Here is a 20,251-nt window from a genome sequence, read left to right as displayed (position 1 = left end):
AGATAATTTGACTCCACTAGAAATTGCAAATAGAGCTGGCGAATTATCTTTTTTTTTAGGTGTACCGCTTCTTTATTGATGAAAATTGGACTTAACTAGAAATAAAATTGCACAAAAAGTTTCAGAATTGTCCTATTTATTTAGTGTACCGATTGAAATATTTTGAAAAAAAACTGTTTTTTTCAAAATATTTCAATTTTTATTTTTATAGATGGGACATTTTTTGATTTCGAAATTTGAATATTATAGTCATAACTCGAAGTGCTCCTTGGTGTATTTCTAAAAAGAATCCTTTTTTCTTCGAATCTTAGCAATTAATATCCTTTCGAAACAATATTTTTTTCTTCATTGGATTGGAATTGACTGTGAATTCTTTCGATTTCTTATTCGATTTATGTATTCTTTTTTCTCAATTAAAGAAGGCAAAGGCTAACTTCCGAAGTTTAAGTAAAAAAAAATGATAAAATACAATCTAAATTTATCTAGAAGCTCTATAACTTGTAATGAAGCTTATACTTGATAGAAAAGTTATTATCATATAGAGTTGACGAAAGAGATGAAGTTAAGTTCATTAAAGACGAAAAATGAAAAAAAAAAAAAGCATTCCCCTTCTATATCTTACATCTATAGTCTTTTTGCCCTGGTGTATCTCTTTCACATTTAAGAAAAGTCTGGAATCTTGGTTTATTAATTGGTGGAATACTAGTCAATCCGAAATTTTCTTGAATGATATTAAAGAAAAGAGTATTCTAAACAAATTCATAGAATTAGAGGAACTGTTTTTCTTAGATGACATGTTAAAGGAATGTCCGAAAACATATATACAAAACCTTCGTACTGGAATTTATAAAGAAACAATCCAATTAATCAAAACACACAATGAAGATCGTATGAATACGATTTTGCACTTCTCCACAAATATAATTTGTTTCTTTATTCTAAGCGGTTATTCTATTCTTGGTAATCAAGAACTTGTTCTTATTAACTCTTTGGTTCGAGAATTTATATATAATTTAAGTGACACAATAAAAGCTTTTTCTATTCTTTTATTAACTGATTTATGTATAGGATTCCATTCAACCCATGGGTGGGAACTACTTTTTGGCTTCGTTTATAAAGATTTTGGATTTGCTCAAAATGATCAAATTATATCCGGTCTTGTGTCCACTTTTCCAGTCATTTTAGATACAATTTTAAAATATTGGATTTTCCGTTATTTAAATCGCATATCTCCATCACTTGTAGTGATTTATCATTCAATGAATGATTGACAGAAAAACCGATTTACTTCAATGAATTTCAAGTTTTTATCTAAAAAAGATAATTTTTCATTTTCCCCTCTTTAAAAAAAAGTTAAATAAAAAAGGGGTTCCCACCTTGGATAGGGAACTATGCGAGTGACCTACCTAATCTTATTGTAGAAATTTTCAGGATCAATGATTAGACCATGCAAACTAGAAATGCTTTTTCTTGTATAAAGGAAGGGATTACCCGATCCATTTCTATATCGGTCATGATATATATAATAATTCGAGCACCCTTTTCAAATGCATATCCAATTTTTGCACAGCAGGGTTATGAAAATCCCCGAGAAGCAACCGGTCGTATTGTCTGTGCCAATTGCCATTTAGCTAATAAGCCCGTGGATATTGAGGTTCCACAAGCGGTACTTCCTGATACTGTATTTGAAGCAGTTGTTCGAATTCCTTATGATATGCAAGTGAAACAAGTTCTAGCTAATGGTAAAAAGGGAACTTTGAATGTGGGGGCTGTTCTTATTTTACCGGAAGGTTTTGAATTGGCACCCCCCGATCGTATTTCGCCTGAGATTAAAGAGAAGATAGGCAATCTGTCTTTTCAAAACTATCGCCCTACAAAAAAAAATATTCTTGTAGTAGGCCCTGTTCCTGGTCAGAAATATAATGAAATCACGTTTCCTATTCTTTCCCCGGATCCCGCTAGTAAAAGAGATATTCATTTCTTAAAATATCCTATATATGTAGGCGGGAACAGGGGAAGGGGCCAGATTTATCTTGACGGGAGCAAGAGTAATAATAATGTTTATAATGCTACAGCAGCAGGTATAGTCAAAAAAATCATACGAAAAGAAAAAGGGGGATACGAAATCACTATAGTAGATGCATTAGATGAGCGTGAAGTGATTGATATTATACCTCCAGGACCAGAACTTCTTGTTTCAGAAGGTGAATCTATCAAACTTGATCAGCCATTAACAAGTAATCCTAATGTCGGTGGATTTGGTCAGGGGGATGCGGAAATAGTACTTCAAGATCCATTACGTGTTCAAGGTCTCTTGTTCTTCTTGGCATCTATTATTTTAGCACAAATCTTTTTAGTTCTTAAGAAGAAACAATTTGAGAAGGTTCAATTGTTCGAAATGAATTTTTAGTTCCGCGTATTTATCAACATATTAAACTCGTAAAAATAACTCAATTTTTTTGATAATTTTTGTAATTATATTCTGTATAATATCTGTATAATAGAAAATATATATATATATTCAAATATCGAAAAGTTACTCTAAGGGGGATTCTTTGTTTTTTCTTTTTTTTTTTTTTCTTTGTCCTTTCCTAGAGTCCGATTCCTATTCCTTCTTGTTTGTGTTGAAATAGAAATATTCTAAAAATATCAATAAAATACTATTTTTGAATCCCTTCCTGAAAAATCCTATATCTTAGTTTCTCTTTTTTCCAACTTAGAATCTTTCTGCCAGATAATCTTTTATGGTATATAAATAATATGTAAAATAATATGTAGTGAACAAATAAAAAAAAAAGAATGAAATGGAATTTTTTGAAACATCGGAAGAAGTAGTCATTTATATGAAAAAAAATTAGAATTCTTAAGAACTCAAGGGGGATCCACTTGCATTCGTCAAAGAAAGAGTGGATCCCTGTTCAGTTCTTACACTTTCATTTCAAAAACCCAAATAGAATACGATTACTACAGAGATGAGCCCAATCCGGAATATGAACCATAAAAGAAAATACCAATTAAACCGATCACAGTAATACCAGTTACAGTACCTATTATCCAAAGAGGAATTCTTCCAGTAGTATCGGCCATTTATCCCACTTTCCTCCACATTTAATCACGTAGTCAGTCATGCTAAAGACATTAACAAACAGTCATAGATAATTATGAAATGATATCCTTCCGAATGGGATAAAAGAATTCTTAATATATATATTATTGACTATTCCTATTTCTTCTATTAATTCTAATTAATTGAAGAAATAATTTGAAAATAAAACAGCAAGTACAAAAATAAGTAATAACCCCCAGTAGAGACTGGTACGATTCAATTCAACATTTTGTTCATTTGGGTTTGATTGTGTCATAGCTCTATAATTCAAATTAAGTTTATCGTTGGATGAACTGCATTGCTGATATTGATCCCAAAAAAGAAACAGTGGGTACCGCTAGTCCGTGAACAGCTAGCCATCGTACTGTAAAAATTGGATAGGTCCTATCTATAGTCATTGGAGCCTCCTAAAAAGATCTACTAAATTCATCAAGTTGTTCCAAAGGATCAAAACGGCCAGTTATTAATGGAATTCCTTGTCGGTTCTCTGTAAAATACTCGTTTGGGCGGGGACTTCCAAATACATCGTAAGCTAGACCTGTACTGACAAATAACCAACCTGCAATGAATAGGGAGGGTATAGTAATGCTATGAATAATCCAGTATCGGATACTGGTAATAATATCAGCAAAAGAACGTTCTCCTGTGCTTCCAGACATCTTGAACTCCACATATTCTTGTACAGTCAAAAGGGGGGGATCGAGTCCATAAAAGACGAGATCAGTAAGGCGAAATTTACTGAAATAGAATCCTTGTTAGATCGTCCATTTTGTACCAACGGTGTCTTTTGAGTATACCGAATCAGTATAGCTATCCTTCTTCTAACAGAGCAATGAAATTTCACAATCAGTGTAAAATTTTAGTACTAGATTTTTTTCTTCTTTTTTCATTGATTGTCTCTATGTAGTCAAAAATCCGATAGAAAATTTTGCAAAGTTTGGGTATATAAAAATTTTTTTTATATTAAATTTTTAGAGTAATAGTATAAAAGGAAGGTTCTTAACATTTCAAATTATTAGTTTTGGATTAGAAACTAAAGATCCATTAAAATCGGAATATGAGAAAAGGGTTTCTAATAATTAATAAAGTAGATAATTCATAAAGTAGATTTTCTATTTTAATAATTCAATTATTGCCAAATCAATAAATATATTTTTTGTGGTTGTTGAAGATCTTTTTTTCTATTTTCTTCTACATTAATTCAAAGTGAAATAAAATGAAATAACAGAGTTATTATTCTTTGTTTGAATATTCATAATTTTTCTTTTCTTTTTCCAATATAAACAGAATTCTATTGGATATCTATAGAATAATACTAAATATTTTCATTAGATCAGTTTACTTAATTCCTGAGTTGATTAAGAAGTATGTTGATTTGAAATCACAGGATGGGTAGATGTAACAGATGAGGAATTTATTTCTAAATTATGTTACTCTATTTCTTTTTTTTTTTTTCGTCTCTAATAATTGAATTTATTGAGGAATTGCCAATTTTGAATTGTATCTTTCAAGTAGGATTTTTTATCTTCTTTTTTCTCTCAAAAATGGAAATTTAGGGAAGTGCTTTATAAACATATGTATAAAAAGAACGAACATATTTCATTTAGTTTCTATATGCCCACTATCACTAGTTATTTCGGTTTTTTACTATCGGTTTTAATTATAACCTCGTCTCTATTTATTGGTCTTAGTAAAATACGACTTATTTGATTTGTAATTTTGAGAGGAATAGTAAATTTTGGTATAAGACATTCTAGAATTCCTTACTATGTCAATTTACAATTCTCGATCGTTGAGATTTATGATCAATACAGATTTATGTTTAAGGCTAGATATTATATTACCTTTCTTTTTACTTTTCGAACAAATAAAAATGATTGAAGTTTTTCTATTTGGAATCGTGTTAGGTTTAATTCCTATTACTTTGGCTGGATTATTTGTAACTGCATATTTACAATACCGACGAGGTGATCAGTTGGATCTTTGATTCATTAATGTCTCTTTTTTTGTGATTCCCTATTTATTTAGTTTAATCCTAATCGACAAGGATAAAATTCAGACTTTCTTTTGAATGTTCAATTATTTCAGTGTAATTATCAGGCGAATAATACTAGAATCACGCTCTGTAGGATTTGAACCTACGACATCGGGTTTTGGAGACCCGCGTTCTGCCGAACTGAACTAAGAGCGTTTTGTTTTCATAAAATTATATGATCCAAATCCATTTTGCATATAGATATTCAGTATGTATGTTCAATTGGAATTCGTCTTCACAGGTTCCCGGTTTATTGCTCATCTCATAGAATATGGAATATTATAGAATACGGAATATCATAGAATAAGTAATTGTTAGGGATAGGGATGACAGGATTTGAACCCGTGACATTTTGTACCCAAAACAAACGCGCTACCAAGCTGCGCTACATCCCTTTTCCATTTGTTTATAGTGTTATTGTAAAGAATCTTTGTCTTGTTTTCCACATTTTTCTCTGTTGATATATATCAACAGAGAAAAAATACTTAAATAATAAAAAGAAAGGAGGATTTGAAATGCGAGATCTAAAAACATATCTTTCCGTGGCACCAGTAGTAAGTACTTTATGGTTCGGGGCTTTGGCGGGTCTATTGATAGAGATCAATCGTTTTTTTCCAGATGCATTGATATTCCCCTTTTTTTAATTTTAGTTATTGACACGGGAAGGGGTGAAGAAGATGAAAGGTCCAATTATATATTAAATATGTGTAATTAACCTACTCTTCTTTTTTTTTTTTTAGGAAAGATAAAGACGAAAGATTAAATTGGCCTCATTGAAATTCGGAGTGACACTCGGGATCGGGATCTGGTCCAGGCTTCAATGGAATTGAATTATTAATTCAATTCCTATGAAAAAGAAAGTGAAAGCAGAAATCCATAGGTTGGGGCAACAATATCATAAAAAATACTTTAAAAAAACGAAAATACTGGCAATTTGAAACGAAATATAGTTACAGATCCTTGTATTCTTTTTGTACTAGGTTCAATTAAATTGGAACGAAATCTTTCATAATTTTTCGAATTCTTCTTTTTTATCTTATCTTAGTTGTTTTCATCTTTTTCTTAGATTCTTAGATTCGAATCCGAAAAGAGTTATAAGTGAATTAAAAACCCAAAGGAGGGTCATGTCCAAGGGTAAAGATATCCGAGTAAGTGTTCTTTTGGAAGGTACTGGTTGTGATAAAAAGAGTCTAAATAAGGAATAAAGCGGTATTTCTAGATAGATTACTAACAAGAATCGACACAATACGCCTAGTCGATTGGAATTGAGAAAATGATGTCCCCGTCGTTATATAACAACATATGCTAAAGAAGAAAAAAAATACAAATCCTTTATTATAATTATATTTATTTAAATCAATGTTATTTTTGGAATAGGAATAAATAAACTATGGAAAAACCTAAGCGACTCTTTATTAAATCCAAGCGATCTTTTCGTAGACGTTTGCCCCCGATTCAATCGGGGGACCGAATTGATTATAAAAACATGGGTTTAATTTGTCGATTTATTAGTGAACAAGGAAAAATATTATCTAGACGTGTAAATAGATTGACCTTAAAACAACAACGATTAATTACTGTTGCTATAAAACAAGCTCGTATTTTATCTTCGTTACCTTTTCTTAATAACGAAAAACAATTTGAAAAAAGCGAGTCGACTGCTAAAATTACTCCTTTAAGAAAAAAAAATAGAAATTAAAAATTCGAAATCCAATTTGAATTTAGATTCGAATTAAACATGGATTGATGTTTTGTTCAAAATTAGGATAATTCCATTTGATTTTTTTGTTGGAATAAAAAAGATAATAGGTAACGAAGAATAATTTTTTAAGCATGGTTGTTTATTTTGATAGCTTTATCGTATGATAAAGCTATCAAAATAAACAAATTTCTAGTCTATACCTTCCTGCAGTAAATAAGGGGTTTTAAGTTTTTATGATATTATCGGCAATCATAAAAAGACAATTCTCTTTTAATATAGCAATTTGTGCAACTATTTTACGATTAAGAAGCAATTGCTTGGTGTATAGACTATTCATTAAATTATTATAAATATAAGATACTTTTTGATTCTCGCGAATTACTGCATTTATTCGACTAATCCATAAACCACGAAAATCTCTTTTTTTCCTATCTCTATCCCGATGAGCCGAAACTAAAGCTTTCAATTTCTGTTGAGTAATAGTTCGGGTAAGTCTTGAATGAGCTCCGCGAAAACTTGATACGAATAAACGAATTTTTGTCCTCCGTTTGTGAGCTATATATCCTCGTTTAATTCTGGTCATTTAATAAATGATATTTTCAGGAATAACTTTTTCATTTTTCAGTTATTCTTTTTTTCTTCCTAGTCTATTAATAACAAAAATGGATTCTTCCGATGTATAAAAAAAAATTCCAACGGCTCTTGCTACTATAACCGCCCCAACCACGATTTTTTATATTAAACATTTAACCTCAAAATCAGAAATTGTATAGATACTAGATATCAAATAAAATAAAAATAGTAAATGAAATAGGACACATATTTTTATAATGAATTGGTGGGTTCCTTCGTTTCTATGATTTTTTTTAGAAATGACCAGGTCCTCTCTATACACCGGAGCCTTTTTATTTTCATTTTTGATTCATTTAATGAATGTTATTGTTAACTTGTACAGTTCACACTCTGTGGCTCTACCCATGCAATATTGAGTAAGTAGGTTTTTTCACAACCAAATCTAATTCTATAGTAACGGTATTTAATTATGAAAATTTGCTGGGTAGCTGACCCTCTTATTCCATTCTTACAAAATCCATCAAAATACATTCATTAAGGACATACTTTATTTTTAATTGAAATAGTATTTTCTCCGCTTAACGGGTAACTTTTTTTTGTTACCGATGGGAAAGTCCTTCTCATATGAAATTGCAAATGTGTATTATTGGTTTTGCACCAATCGAAACCATAAATTTTATACAAGATAGAAGAATGTAAAGAATTATATAATTATATAGAAAAGAATTATATATTAAGTTAAGATAGTGTGAATGTAGTTTTTGCATTCACACTATCTTAACTGATTACCAATACTGAAAAATTTTAATTTGTTTTTTCTTAGTATTTAAGCTGAACGAGTCGCACATACACCCTGGTACACGTTCCTCGACGTTGAGGGCATCCCCGAAGAGCTGGGGATTTTGTGACGTTTCGGATTGGCTGTCTTGTGTTTCTAATAAGTTGTTTCATAGTTGGCATGGTAAGTCGTACTATATATATCTATATTTTTGTATAATGAGCAGGTTTAGATCTATCCTAACCGTGAATTACTTATATTCTATATTCCTTATTTATAGCCTATATTAATTATATATACTATATTAATAGATTAACTCTTAGAGATTTTATTTTAAAATGTAAAGTAAGATAGAGTAAAAAATTAAATTTCCAATCTTGTATTTAATTAGAATAACCTTTGCCACCAATTTTTTATTCAACTGCTACAAGATCTACAATTCCATGAGCTTGGGCTTCTGCTGCTGACATAAAAACATCCCTTTCCATGTCTTCCGATATAACCCATAAAGGTTTGCCCGTTCTTTGTACATAAACCCTTGTGATAGTTTCACGCATTTTCAGTAGCTCTTCCGCTTCCAGGACAAATTCTCCCGCTTGTGCCTCATAAAAAGAACTAGCAGGTTGGTGGATCATTACCCTGATTATATCACTTAAGTAGTATTTCCCTTATCTTGATAAATCTTTTTAGAATTCTTTTTACTATATTGGTAGATTGCTAAAGATTGTCTTTATTCCCAAAATAAAGGTAACAGAAAAGGGACAAAGACAAATAAGATAAAGGGCAAAAAGTATATTCAATAACCGTACAAGCATTTTCTGCGTATTGATGCATACGGCTTTTGTACTTATGCAATTCATTTTTTCCTCTATGGATAGAGTAGAGTATTTTCTTCGATGAATTTTGTTTCTACATTTACAAATTTCTTTTTTTCTATCAAAGAAAAAAGAAGTACAAAATCTACTAGGTCTTTTGGATCCGGATCCTTAAATAATAAACAATAGAATAACCAACTTTCTTTTTGAATCTATTTTTAAATACTACGATGGTTCCGTTGTTTTTTATATCATTTTGGTATTCAACAATCCAAAAGTTTCTTTTTTTTTTCATATATTAAGTTTTCTTCTGATTCAAATAAAAATTGTTACAAGCTTTCTGGTATGAAAAAAAACAAAAAAGTATGCGACACTACTAAAATGAAACTAGGTTTCTTATAGATCAGATAAAATGGAAAATACCCTCTTTTTCATACTACTCTTTCTATATATAATTAAATGATTCAAAAAAATTGCATATGGAATTCAAAATACCATGCTATTATTACTTTGGTTTTTATGGCGAAGGTATAGTATATATAGATAGATATCTATTCTATATATTCTCAAAGAAAAGAATCATTGGCGCCAAGCGTGAGGAAATGCAAGACGTTTGGTAATTGTGCCTCCTGCCAAAAGAAAGGATCCCATTGAAGCAGCTAATCCCAGACATACTGTCTGTACATCTGGTTGTACAAATTGCATAGTATCATAAATAGCTATTCCAGGTATTACCCACCCCCCGGAGAGTTTATAAACAGAGACAATTCTTTATTCTCTTTCTCTATGCTCAGATATATCATAATACTAATAAGTTGATTCGATATTTCACTATCAACATCTTGACCTAAAAAAAGTAATCTTTCTCGATAAAGTCGATTGATTAGGATTCCATTTTTTCCTTAAAAGCCGTACATGCACCTTTTGATGCATACAGTTCATCAAAAATTATATAAGCAAAAAAGGAATCAATGTGTCGATTTTAATCTTTCTCTTTTTCTAATGGATTTCTTCGAACTAAAAAAAAAGAAGAATATACTTAATTTAGTGAACTATCTTCTCATTGATGTATTGCTTTCATCGAGATCGAAGCCGAATCACAATGTAATTTTCTTGTTTCTGAATGGACTTTTTCAATTCTTTTAGGTTTCTTTTCTACTCTGAGTAAAGATCTGCCCGATTTGGATTTGCACATATAGAACAAATAGTCCAAAACTATGTATTTTTGTTAGAACTTCTTCCTTTTCTGAATTTATTAATGTTTTTTGTAAAATACAATATATAGATATGATAGAAGTAGTGATCGTAGAAATATTACCAATTGGTTTTTTCTACACAGAGCCTGGGTACTTGATTTTATTGGTCCAATTAAGCCAACCATAAATTATTCATAATTTCGAGTAATAATCTGGAAATTTTATCTAAAAATGAAAAAATCGATAGAATAGTACTTCATTACACTTCACGCTCCCCATTTTTTTATCTTTATGATTTCATCATTCTCTTTTGGGGGTGAAAGCGGGGATATCTCGATCGGGGGAGAAAACGGGTAAATCCCATATAACCTACTATATCTGACAAGTCGCACTATATATCAACCCAAGATGCATCTTTATCCCCGGGGGTTCGAAAGGGTACTCTTGGAACACCAATGGGCATAAAATGGACAAATAATAAAGTCATATATCTCACTTTAGTGTGGAAACGTAAGAATTAGCTTATCGTGTTAAAAAAGATTTACTTGATTTTATATTAATATTGCTTTTTTTTATAAAAAAGAAGACTAAATAAAGTCGAGTTGTTATAAATGGGTCATTGGGGTGATAAGCGAATATGTCTGCATTTACTTATTTAAATAGTCATAGAGAAAGTTGTCAACCCCTTTCGTCTCCCCACCATTGCGTATTGTTACTTATCCGGTATAGAATAAATCTGTTTCTTTGATTTCGACAAATATGATTGTTCCATTTTCCAAGAGAATCTACTGAAAGGCTATATTCATTTTTTTCCAGTGCAATAAAGTTACATAGTGTCTATTTTTTGTTGAAGGGGTATTTTTTCATGGGTTTACCTTGGTATCGTGTTCATACTGTTGTTTTAAATGATCCGGGCCGTTTGCTTTCTGTTCATATAATGCACACAGCTCTAGTTGCTGGTTGGGCCGGTTCGATGGCTCTATATGAATTAGCAGTTTTTGATCCCTCTGATCCTGTTCTTGATCCAATGTGGAGACAGGGTATGTTCGTTATACCTTTCATGACTCGTTTAGGAATAACTAATTCGTGGGGCGGTTGGAATATCACAGGAGGGGCTATAACGAATCCGGGTATTTGGAGTTACGAAGGTGTGGCCGGAGCACATATAGTGTTTTCAGGCTTGTGCTTTTTAGCGGCTATTTGGCATTGGGTTTATTGGGATCTAGAAATCTTTTGTGATGAACGTACTGGAAAACCTTCTTTGGATTTGCCAAAAATTTTTGGAATTCATTTATTTCTTGCAGGGGTGGCTTGTTTTGGTTTTGGCGCATTTCATGTAACAGGATTGTATGGTCCCGGAATATGGGTGTCTGATCCTTATGGACTAACTGGAAGGATACAATCCGTAAATCCCGCGTGGGGTGTGGAAGGTTTTGATCCTTTTGTTCCGGGGGGATAGCTTCTCATCATATTGCGGCAGGAACGTTGGGCATATTAGCGGGTCTTTTCCATCTTAGTGTGCGTCCACCCCAACGTCTGTATAAAGGATTACGTATGGGAAATATTGAAACTGTCCTTTCTAGCAGTATTGCTGCTGTCTTTTTTGCAGCTTTTGTCGTTGCTGGAACTATGTGGTATGGTTCAGCAACAACCCCCATTGAATTATTTGGTCCTACTCGGTATCAATGGGATCAGGGATACTTCCAGCAAGAAATATATCGAAGAGTTGGTGCTGGGCTAGCCGAAAATCAAAATTTATCAGAAGCTTGGTCTAAAATTCCTGAAAAATTAGCTTTTTATGATTACATCGGAAATAATCCAGCAAAAGGGGGGTTATTTAGAGCTGGTTCAATGGACAATGGAGATGGAATAGCCGTCGGTTGGTTAGGACATCCCATTTTTCGAGATAAAGAAGGACATGAGCTTTTTGTACGTCGTATGCCTACTTTTTTTGAAACATTTCCAGTTGTTTTAGTAGATGGGGACGGAATTGTTAGAGCCGATGTTCCTTTTCGAAGAGCAGAATCGAAATATAGTGTCGAACAAGTAGGTGTAACTGTTGAGTTCTATGGTGGTGAGCTTAATGGAGTAAGTTATAGTGATCCCGCTACTGTGAAAAAATATGCTAGACGTGCTCAATTGGGGGAAATTTTTGAATTAGATCGTGCTACTTTGAAATCAGATGGTGTTTTTCGTAGCAGTCCAAGGGGTTGGTTTACTTTTGGGCATGCTTCATTTGCTCTGCTATTCTTTTTCGGGCACATTTGGCATGGTTCTAGAACTTTGTTCAGAGATGTTTTTGCTGGTATCGACCCAGATTTAGATGCTCAAGTAGAATTTGGAGCATTCCAAAAACTTGGAGATCCAACTACAAGAAGACAGGTAGTATAACATTCTTTTGTTCTTTTCTACTTTTTTATAATTTTGAATTTCATATAAAGAACTAGATAAATCTTGATTGGAATCATTGCATTTATTCTTTTTTTTCTTTTCGAAAAGAGCCCCACCCCAAGAAACAGGTATGAAAGCTATAATTGTAAACCACGATTAAATTTATGGAAGCTTTGGTTTATACATTCCTCTTAGTCTCAACTTTAGGAATTATTTTTTTCGCGATTTTTTTTAGAGAACCTCCTAAAGTTCCGACGAAAAAGGTCAAATAATTTTTTATTATCTTAATTGAAGTAATGAGCCCCCAATAGGGAGGGCGCATTACTTCAACTAGTCCCCATGTTCTTCAAATGGATCTCTTAGTTGTTGGGAGGGTTGCCCAAAGGCAGTATATAAGGCATACCCAGTAAAACTTACAAGTAAACCAGATATAGAGATGGCAATTAGAGTTGCTGTTTCCATTATTTTAATTCTAAAGTTTCCAGATCACAATAGATCTATAGGATAAGATCCTTATATTTACAGCGGAATGGTATACAAAGTCAACAGATCTAAATGAATAAAAAAGAGTATTTATGGCTACGCAAACCGTTGAGGATAATTCTAGATCTGGTCCAAGACGAACTGTTGTAGGGAATTTATTGAAACCTTTAAATTCAGAATATGGTAAAGTAGCCCCGGGGTGGGGAACTACTCCTTTGATGGGTGTTGCAATGGCTCTATTTGCGATATTTCTATCTATTATTTTGGAGATTTATAATTCGTCCATTTTATTGGACGGAATTTCTATCAATTAGATTCACAAGAATCGAGTAATTAGTTTATAGAAAGTGAAGCGTTTAGGTTTCTTATTGTTTCTTAGTCTATTCCATGTTGATGTGGTAGTTTGATCGTAGAATTTCTTTGTTTCTGTATTTCCGGAATATGAGTGTGTGACTTGTTTTAATTGGTCCTATTGAAAGTACAGAACATAAAATGGGTCTGTCATCTTGATATAGATGGTTTTATTCCGTCAGATATTTAATCTAGTATCTGGAGCACGGAATATAGAAAATAGATTCTAAAAATCTTAATACTATGATTCATACTAAATATTTAGACCTCGCAACTGGATTTAAAAACCTTTTCAAAGAGTTCTAAAAATATATTGAAAAATTTTGATTCTTTCAAGCTTCTCCAGTTTGTCTTTATTTTGAGCAAAGGACAAACCTTTCCTTGAATTTTTTCATTATATTTTATCTATTCATTGAAGAAGTGATGATCCAGCAATTCTTACTCAGGGAATTTTTGGACTTCGATTAAAAATTGTTTTGAATCATCGTGGTTCTAGTATGAATCTGAGGTTTTTTTTATTCATTCATATGGTCCTAACAAGAGAATCCTTATCAATAATAAAAATTCAAGAATAAAGAAGACAGCAGTAAATTCACATTATACAAATAAAAAGAAGTAAAGAATATTCAAGAGGCCTTAAAAGATCACGATAAAGACGGGTGCGCCGACTTGATATTTTGGCATTATAACAAAAAAGAATAGCTTTCGGATTTTTATTTCTTTTTTATCGTAAGAGAAAATTAGAATCATAGGATTAAATAAAGCAGTTTCAAACTTTCTATTACGGATATCTGTTTTTGTTACAATCAATATTTGGGTATTTTTGTTTGAGCCGTACGAGATGAAATTCGCATATACGGTTCTCTGGGGGGTTCCTTTGGGTTACCTATCTCAATAAAGTTTATGATTGGTTCGAAGAACGTCTTGAAATTCAGGCGATTGCCGATGATATAACCAGTAAATATGTTCCGCCTCATGTGAACATATTTTATTGTTTAGGGGGAATTACACTTACTTGTTTTTTAGTCCAAGTAGCAACAGGATTTGCTATGACTTTTTATTATCGCCCAACCGTTACTGAAGCTTTTGCTTCTGTTCAATATATAATGACTGAAGCTAATTTTGGTTGGTTAATCCGATCAGTTCATCGATGGTCGGCAAGTATGATGGTCTTAATGATGATTCTACACGTATTTCGTGTGTATCTTACAGGTGGTTTTAAAAAACCTCGCGAATTAACTTGGGTTACGGGTGTAGTTTTGGCTGTATTAACTGCATCTTTTGGTGTAACTGGTTATTCCTTACCTTGGGATCAAATTGGTTATTGGGCAGTAAAAATAGTAACAGGCGTACCCGAAGCTATTCCTGTAATAGGATCGTCTTTGGTAGAATTATTACGCGGAAGTTCCAGTGTGGGCCAATCTACCTTAACTCGTTTTTATAGTTTGCATACTTTTGTATTACCTCTTCTTACTGCTGTATTTATGTTAATGCACTTTTCAATGATACGTAAGCAAGGCATTTCTGGTCCTTTATAGTGAATATGGGTCATAGATATTTGTAATCACTTCATTATCATTTTGTATTTTGGGGAGGATTTTTTTTCATTGCTACAATTATGGATTATAAAACAAAATAAAACATGTATTTAGATATTTTTCTTCAACTTAACAAAAATTGAATTTTTTTTACATACAAAAATAGTTGAAGGGAATTCTCCAAAAAAAATGGATTATGGGAGTGTGTGACTTGAACTATTTATTTGGCCGCGCAGATATATGACTTTATCTTATCTGCCACATTATAATTTACAATTAAATGTGTCTTTTTTCCAACCACCAAGCAAGGCTCTTACAGAGAGGGTAGGCTGGTTTTACTTGAAGAGAATCTTTTCTATGATCAGACTCGATTTTATTCTGCATCAACAGGCTCCATAAGATCCAGTAAAAGAAGTGATGTGATATAGTCTGAATTCTATATAGTATGACAACGCATTCATTTCCTATGCATTGATTTGATTTCTGATACTATTGGAGTGAACAAAGTAGATCTAAAGAACAACGCAAGTTAGGTTATATTAGTAACAAGTAAATTCTTTGTACATAAAAAGTATCAAGATTTTTTTTTGATAGGATAACAATTGCAAAGTTTGAGATCACCCAGAAAGCATTATCAACTTGAAAAGTCTACTCGGGTATTGAGCGTTTACTAAAATTTACTTAAAAAGAACTTAATTTTTTTTTCAATAAAAAATGGTAACTTTGGAAAAAGAGAATAGAATCAAGTTTCTTTTATTATTTAGAATCTTCATATATGTGTGGATAACACATACATTTTTTTCTAGTTTATTCTATAGATACAGTTGAAGAAAAATTTGATTAGTGCTCGAGCCGGATGATGAAAAATTATCATATCCGGTTCTTTTGGAGGATGGATCTATAAGAATTCACCTATCCCAATAACAAAAAAACCTGACTTGAATGATCCTGTATTAAGAGCTAAATTGGCTAAGGGAATGGGTCATAATTATTATGGAGAACCCGCATGGCCTAACGATCTTTTATATATTTTTCCAGTAGTAATTCTAGGTACTATTGCCTGTAACGTAGGCTTAGCGGTTCTAGAACCATCCATGATTGGGGAACCTGCGGATCCTTTTGCAACTCCTTTGGAAATACTACCTGAATGGTATTTTTTTCCCGTATTTCAAATACTTCGTACAGTGCCCAATAAGTTATTGGGCGTTCTTTTAATGGTTTCGGTACCTACGGGATTATTAACAGTACCCTTTTTGGAGAATGTTAATAAATTCCAAAATCCATTTCGCCGCCCAGTAGCAACTACCATCTTTTTGATTGGTACTGTAGTTGCCCTTTGGTTAGGTATTGGAGCAACATTACCTATTGAGAAATCCCTAACGTTAGGTCTTTTTTAAAATTATAAGATTGGTTTCATTTTGAATTCATTTTGAAATAAAATATCATGACATCTGTATTGTATATCTAGGGAGAATTCTTTCTGAACCTACTAATCCCTAGATACATCTATTCCTTTTTAGATATATTCTGACCATTAGGATTTGTTCTAAATATTTAAATTACATATTTTGACCTTTCATTTTGAGTTTAGAAAAAAAATCAATTTGAAAAAATCCTATGTCAATAGATTTCAATTTTATGCAAAATACTTTTGTATTTTTAAAATGTCCAATATAGATTTTCCATCTTCTACGCGAAAATGTTCAAATTTCAGAAGGTCTTCTTGACTGTTATTCAAAAGTTCTAATAATGTATGAATATTGGATCTTTTGAGACAATTATAGATCCTGGGAGGTAATTCTAATTGGTCAATAAAAATAGATTTCAATGCTATTTCTTTTTTATTTTTCCTTAGTTTATCTTTAACCAATATATCATGAAAAGTAAAAAGGGGCAAAGTCACTTTGTCTTGATTTTTTTCTAAATGAAAGTTATCTTCTTCTGCGTGTAAAAAGGGAAGAAATAAATCAATCAAATTTTGGGAGGCTTCATAAAGGGCTTCCTTAGGAGTTAAACTTCCGTTTGTCCATATCTCCAGAAAAAGTATTTCTTGTTTTTCATTCCCATTGACATAAGAATGAATACTATAATTTACATTTCGAACAGGCATGAATCTAGCATCTATATCATAACTTCCGTCTTGAAAGTTTTTTAATGTTTTTATACGATACCCACGATTTCTCTCAATTTTTAATTCAATACACAAATTAACAGGTTCTGTTACGTTGGCTATATGTTGTCTATTATCAACGATTTCCACCGAGGGTGGTAAAATGATGTCTTGAGCGGTTATATATCCAGGACCTTTGAAAGAAATCCATGCGTCCTGTGTTCCATACATATTACTTTTCAATACAATTTTTTTCAAATTCATGAAAATTTCATGTACTGATTCTTCAATACCTATTATGGTAGAATATTCATGTGGTATTTTCTCTGATTTTACACGTGTGATACATGTTCCCTCTATTTCTCCGAGTAAAATTCTTCGGATTGCAATGCCTATTGTATCGGCTTGACCTTTCATAAGTGGGGACAGAATAAAGCGTCCATAATAAAGACGCTTACTGTCTATTCGTGATTCAACACATTTCCATTGTAGTGTCCGAGTAGAGACTCTTAATTTCTCTTGAACCATAGTAATTATTTTGATAAAACTCTTGACTTGTTTTTTTCTCTTGAACTATTTTTAATGTTTATTTTTAGTTTTATACACGTCTTTTTTTAGGAGACCTACATCCATTATGTGGCATAGGAGTTACATCTCGTATAAAATTTAATAGTATACCACTTCTACGAATAGCTCTTAATGCTGCATCTCTTCCGAGGCCAGGCCCTTTTATCATGATTTCTGCTCGTTGCATGCCTTGATCCGATACTGTTCGAATAGCATTTCCTGCTGCAGTTTGAGCGGCAAAAGGTGTTCCCCTTCGTGTACCCTTGAATCCACAAGTACCCGCGGAGGACCAAGAAATCACCCGACCTCGTACATCTGTAATAGTCACAATAGTATTGTTGAAACTAGCTTGAACATGAATAATTCCCTTTGGTATTTTACGAGTATGATTACGCGAACCAATACGTACATTTTTACGTGAACCTTTTTTAGGTATAGATTTTGCCATATTCGATTATTTCAATACAATATTTCATTAAAAAAAAAAAAATAAGATAGATCTAGGGTATGGAGATATCCATTTCATGTCAAAAACGGATCCTTTTCCAATTCTTTTCGAATTTGATATTCGATTTTTTCTATATTCTTTTTATTTGCTTTTGATTAATATCAAATACAATTTTTGAAATCAAAGTTAAAAGTTGAAATATCAATAATATTTAAAAAATGGATTTTTCATTTTCATAGAATAATATATATTCTAGATAATTTTATAATTTTCTCTCTTTTTTTATCTAGTCTATTTTTTTAGAAAGCTTCTGTTTGTTCAAATATTATCCTTGTCTTTGTTTATGTTTTGGATTGAAACAAATTACTATAATTCGTCCTCGTCTTCGAATCAATCGACATTTTTCACAAATTTTACGAACCGAGGCGTTTATTTTCATATTTTACATTCCTTAATTAGTTAATCCAAAATTGTGGAAGAAAATAAAGGTTCCTTACATTTTGAACGTCTATTTGAACGTCTATTAGTGGCTTTCTCAATAAAATAGAAAATAAAGTTGAGATTAAAAAACATCCTAATTCAATTGAGTGACTTCTCTTTTTTATTTTCTTATCGTATGTCCAGAAAAAGTATTGGAAACATATTCTAGAATAGAAATAAAAATCCAATTTGCATTAATTGTATATAAACCTTAAACCCCGGGCAAATAATTTATGGATAAGTTATTCATTTAGTAATTAAATCTTCGTGAATTTCCCTTTTTTTTACAATTCCAGTGAAATCCCTTCTTACATTCATCAATAAATATATCTATCTAAAAAAAATAGATATATTTCTATCTATGAGGGATGAAGTTCTATTAGAAACTTGCGTTTTATCTCTCTTTTTTTTTTTACATAAATGAAATGGATACAAGTTTCTCATCGAATTCGGATATTAGAAAGATTACCATATATAACATAAAACTTCGCCGCCGATTTTTTCTAATCGAGCCTCTCGATCTGTCATTATACCTCTAGAAGTTGAAAGAATGACAATCCCCATGCCTCCTAAAATTCGAGGGATTTGTTGATAATTGTAATATATTCGTAGACCAGGTGTACTTATTCGTTTTAAATTGAAAAAACTTTTATATGATTCTTTTCTATTTCTTCGATACCGTAGAGTTAAAACTAAAAAATATTTGTCGTTTTCTCTATGTTTTCTGATGTTTTCAACAAAACCCTCTCGTAAAAGTATTTTTACAGTTTTTTCTGTAATGTTAGTAAAAGGTAATTGAACCATTCCTTTTTTATTCATGTCAGCATTTCGTATATAGGTTATTATGTTGGCGATAGTGTCCTTCCCCATGGTAAACGAAAAAAATTGTTGCCTCTTACTTTTTATATAATCAACATACTCCTTACATAAAATGATATTTCTTATTTGTGTATTTTTTATCTATAGATAGATCTTTATAACTCATTATAGCTCATTGACTAAGTTCGTTGAAATTTCTATTGTGACTATCATCGACTATTGTAAAATAAACAATTCAAAAAATCGAATAAAAGAAGATATTCAACTAAAGCAAATAGAAAATTCAAATAGAAATTCAAGTATCATAATGTTTTATTTATGTACAAATCACATCAATTACTATTTGTACTGTGTGTTGTAAATAAAATAGACATGAACCTTTTTTTTTGATTTGACCAAAAGACAAGGCTTCTGTATAGAGGTTCTTCTTTATCATAAGAGTCTATTTTGACAAATCAATAAAATATTGAATTGATTGAATTCTTCATTAAAAAAGAATTTTATTATTATTATGAATTATTGAATTCATTTAATGAATTCTAAAAGAAATGAGTTGAACTTCATTTTACTAAGAATTCAATTTTGTAATATTTCTTTATGCATTACTATTTAAAAATGGATGTTCAAATTAACGTTAACGACGAGATCTATTATCATTTTTCGCATGTCCTCGGAAGTTTAGAGTAGGTGAAAATTCTCCTAATTTATGGCCTACCATACGATCTGTTATATAAATAGGTAAATGTTCTTTTCCATTATGGATAGCAATGGTATGGCCAATCATTGTAGGTATAATGGTAGATGCTCTGGACCAAGTTAATATTATATCTTTTTCCGCTTTTGTGTTAAGCTTCTTTAT

At 31.6% G+C, this 20,251-nt stretch overlaps 2 protein-coding genes and 1 non-coding gene across 3 annotated transcripts in view; 1 reads left to right on the top strand and 2 right to left on the bottom strand.

The window, feature by feature from the left end:
- Positions 1–5,223: 5,223 nt before the first annotated feature.
- TRNAW-CCA lies at positions 5,224–5,297 on the bottom strand. The gene has a single exon. It is a non-coding gene; the product is annotated as a tRNA-Trp (tRNA).
- A 7,415-nt stretch (positions 5,298–12,712) lies between these two features.
- Positions 12,713–15,172, top strand: LOC114171573 (cytochrome b6). Its single transcript, XM_028056519.1, has 2 exons — positions 12,713–13,526; positions 14,327–15,172. Exons 1-2 carry the CDS (start codon positions 13,521–13,523, stop codon positions 14,966–14,968), a joined length of 648 nt encoding a protein of 215 aa, XP_027912320.1. The 5' UTR covers positions 12,713–13,520; the 3' UTR covers positions 14,969–15,172.
- Positions 15,173–19,380: 4,208 nt separating this feature from the next.
- LOC114171571 (50S ribosomal protein L2, chloroplastic) overlaps positions 19,381–20,251 on the bottom strand; it is a 3,082-nt gene continuing 2,211 nt past the window's right edge. Inside the window, exon 2 of the mRNA XM_028056516.1 lies at positions 19,381–20,251. This exon is cut by the window's right edge and continues 542 nt beyond it. The gene's annotated coding sequence lies outside the window, so the exon portion shown is untranslated.

The sequence above is a fragment of the Vigna unguiculata genome, unplaced genomic scaffold, assembly GCF_004118075.2.
Source record: "Vigna unguiculata cultivar IT97K-499-35 unplaced genomic scaffold, ASM411807v1 contig_3, whole genome shotgun sequence".
Lineage (NCBI taxonomy): Eukaryota > Viridiplantae > Streptophyta > Magnoliopsida > Fabales > Fabaceae > Vigna > Vigna unguiculata.
Note: the sequence above shows the minus strand (reverse complement) of the source record. Positions and strands in the feature narration are given on the sequence as shown.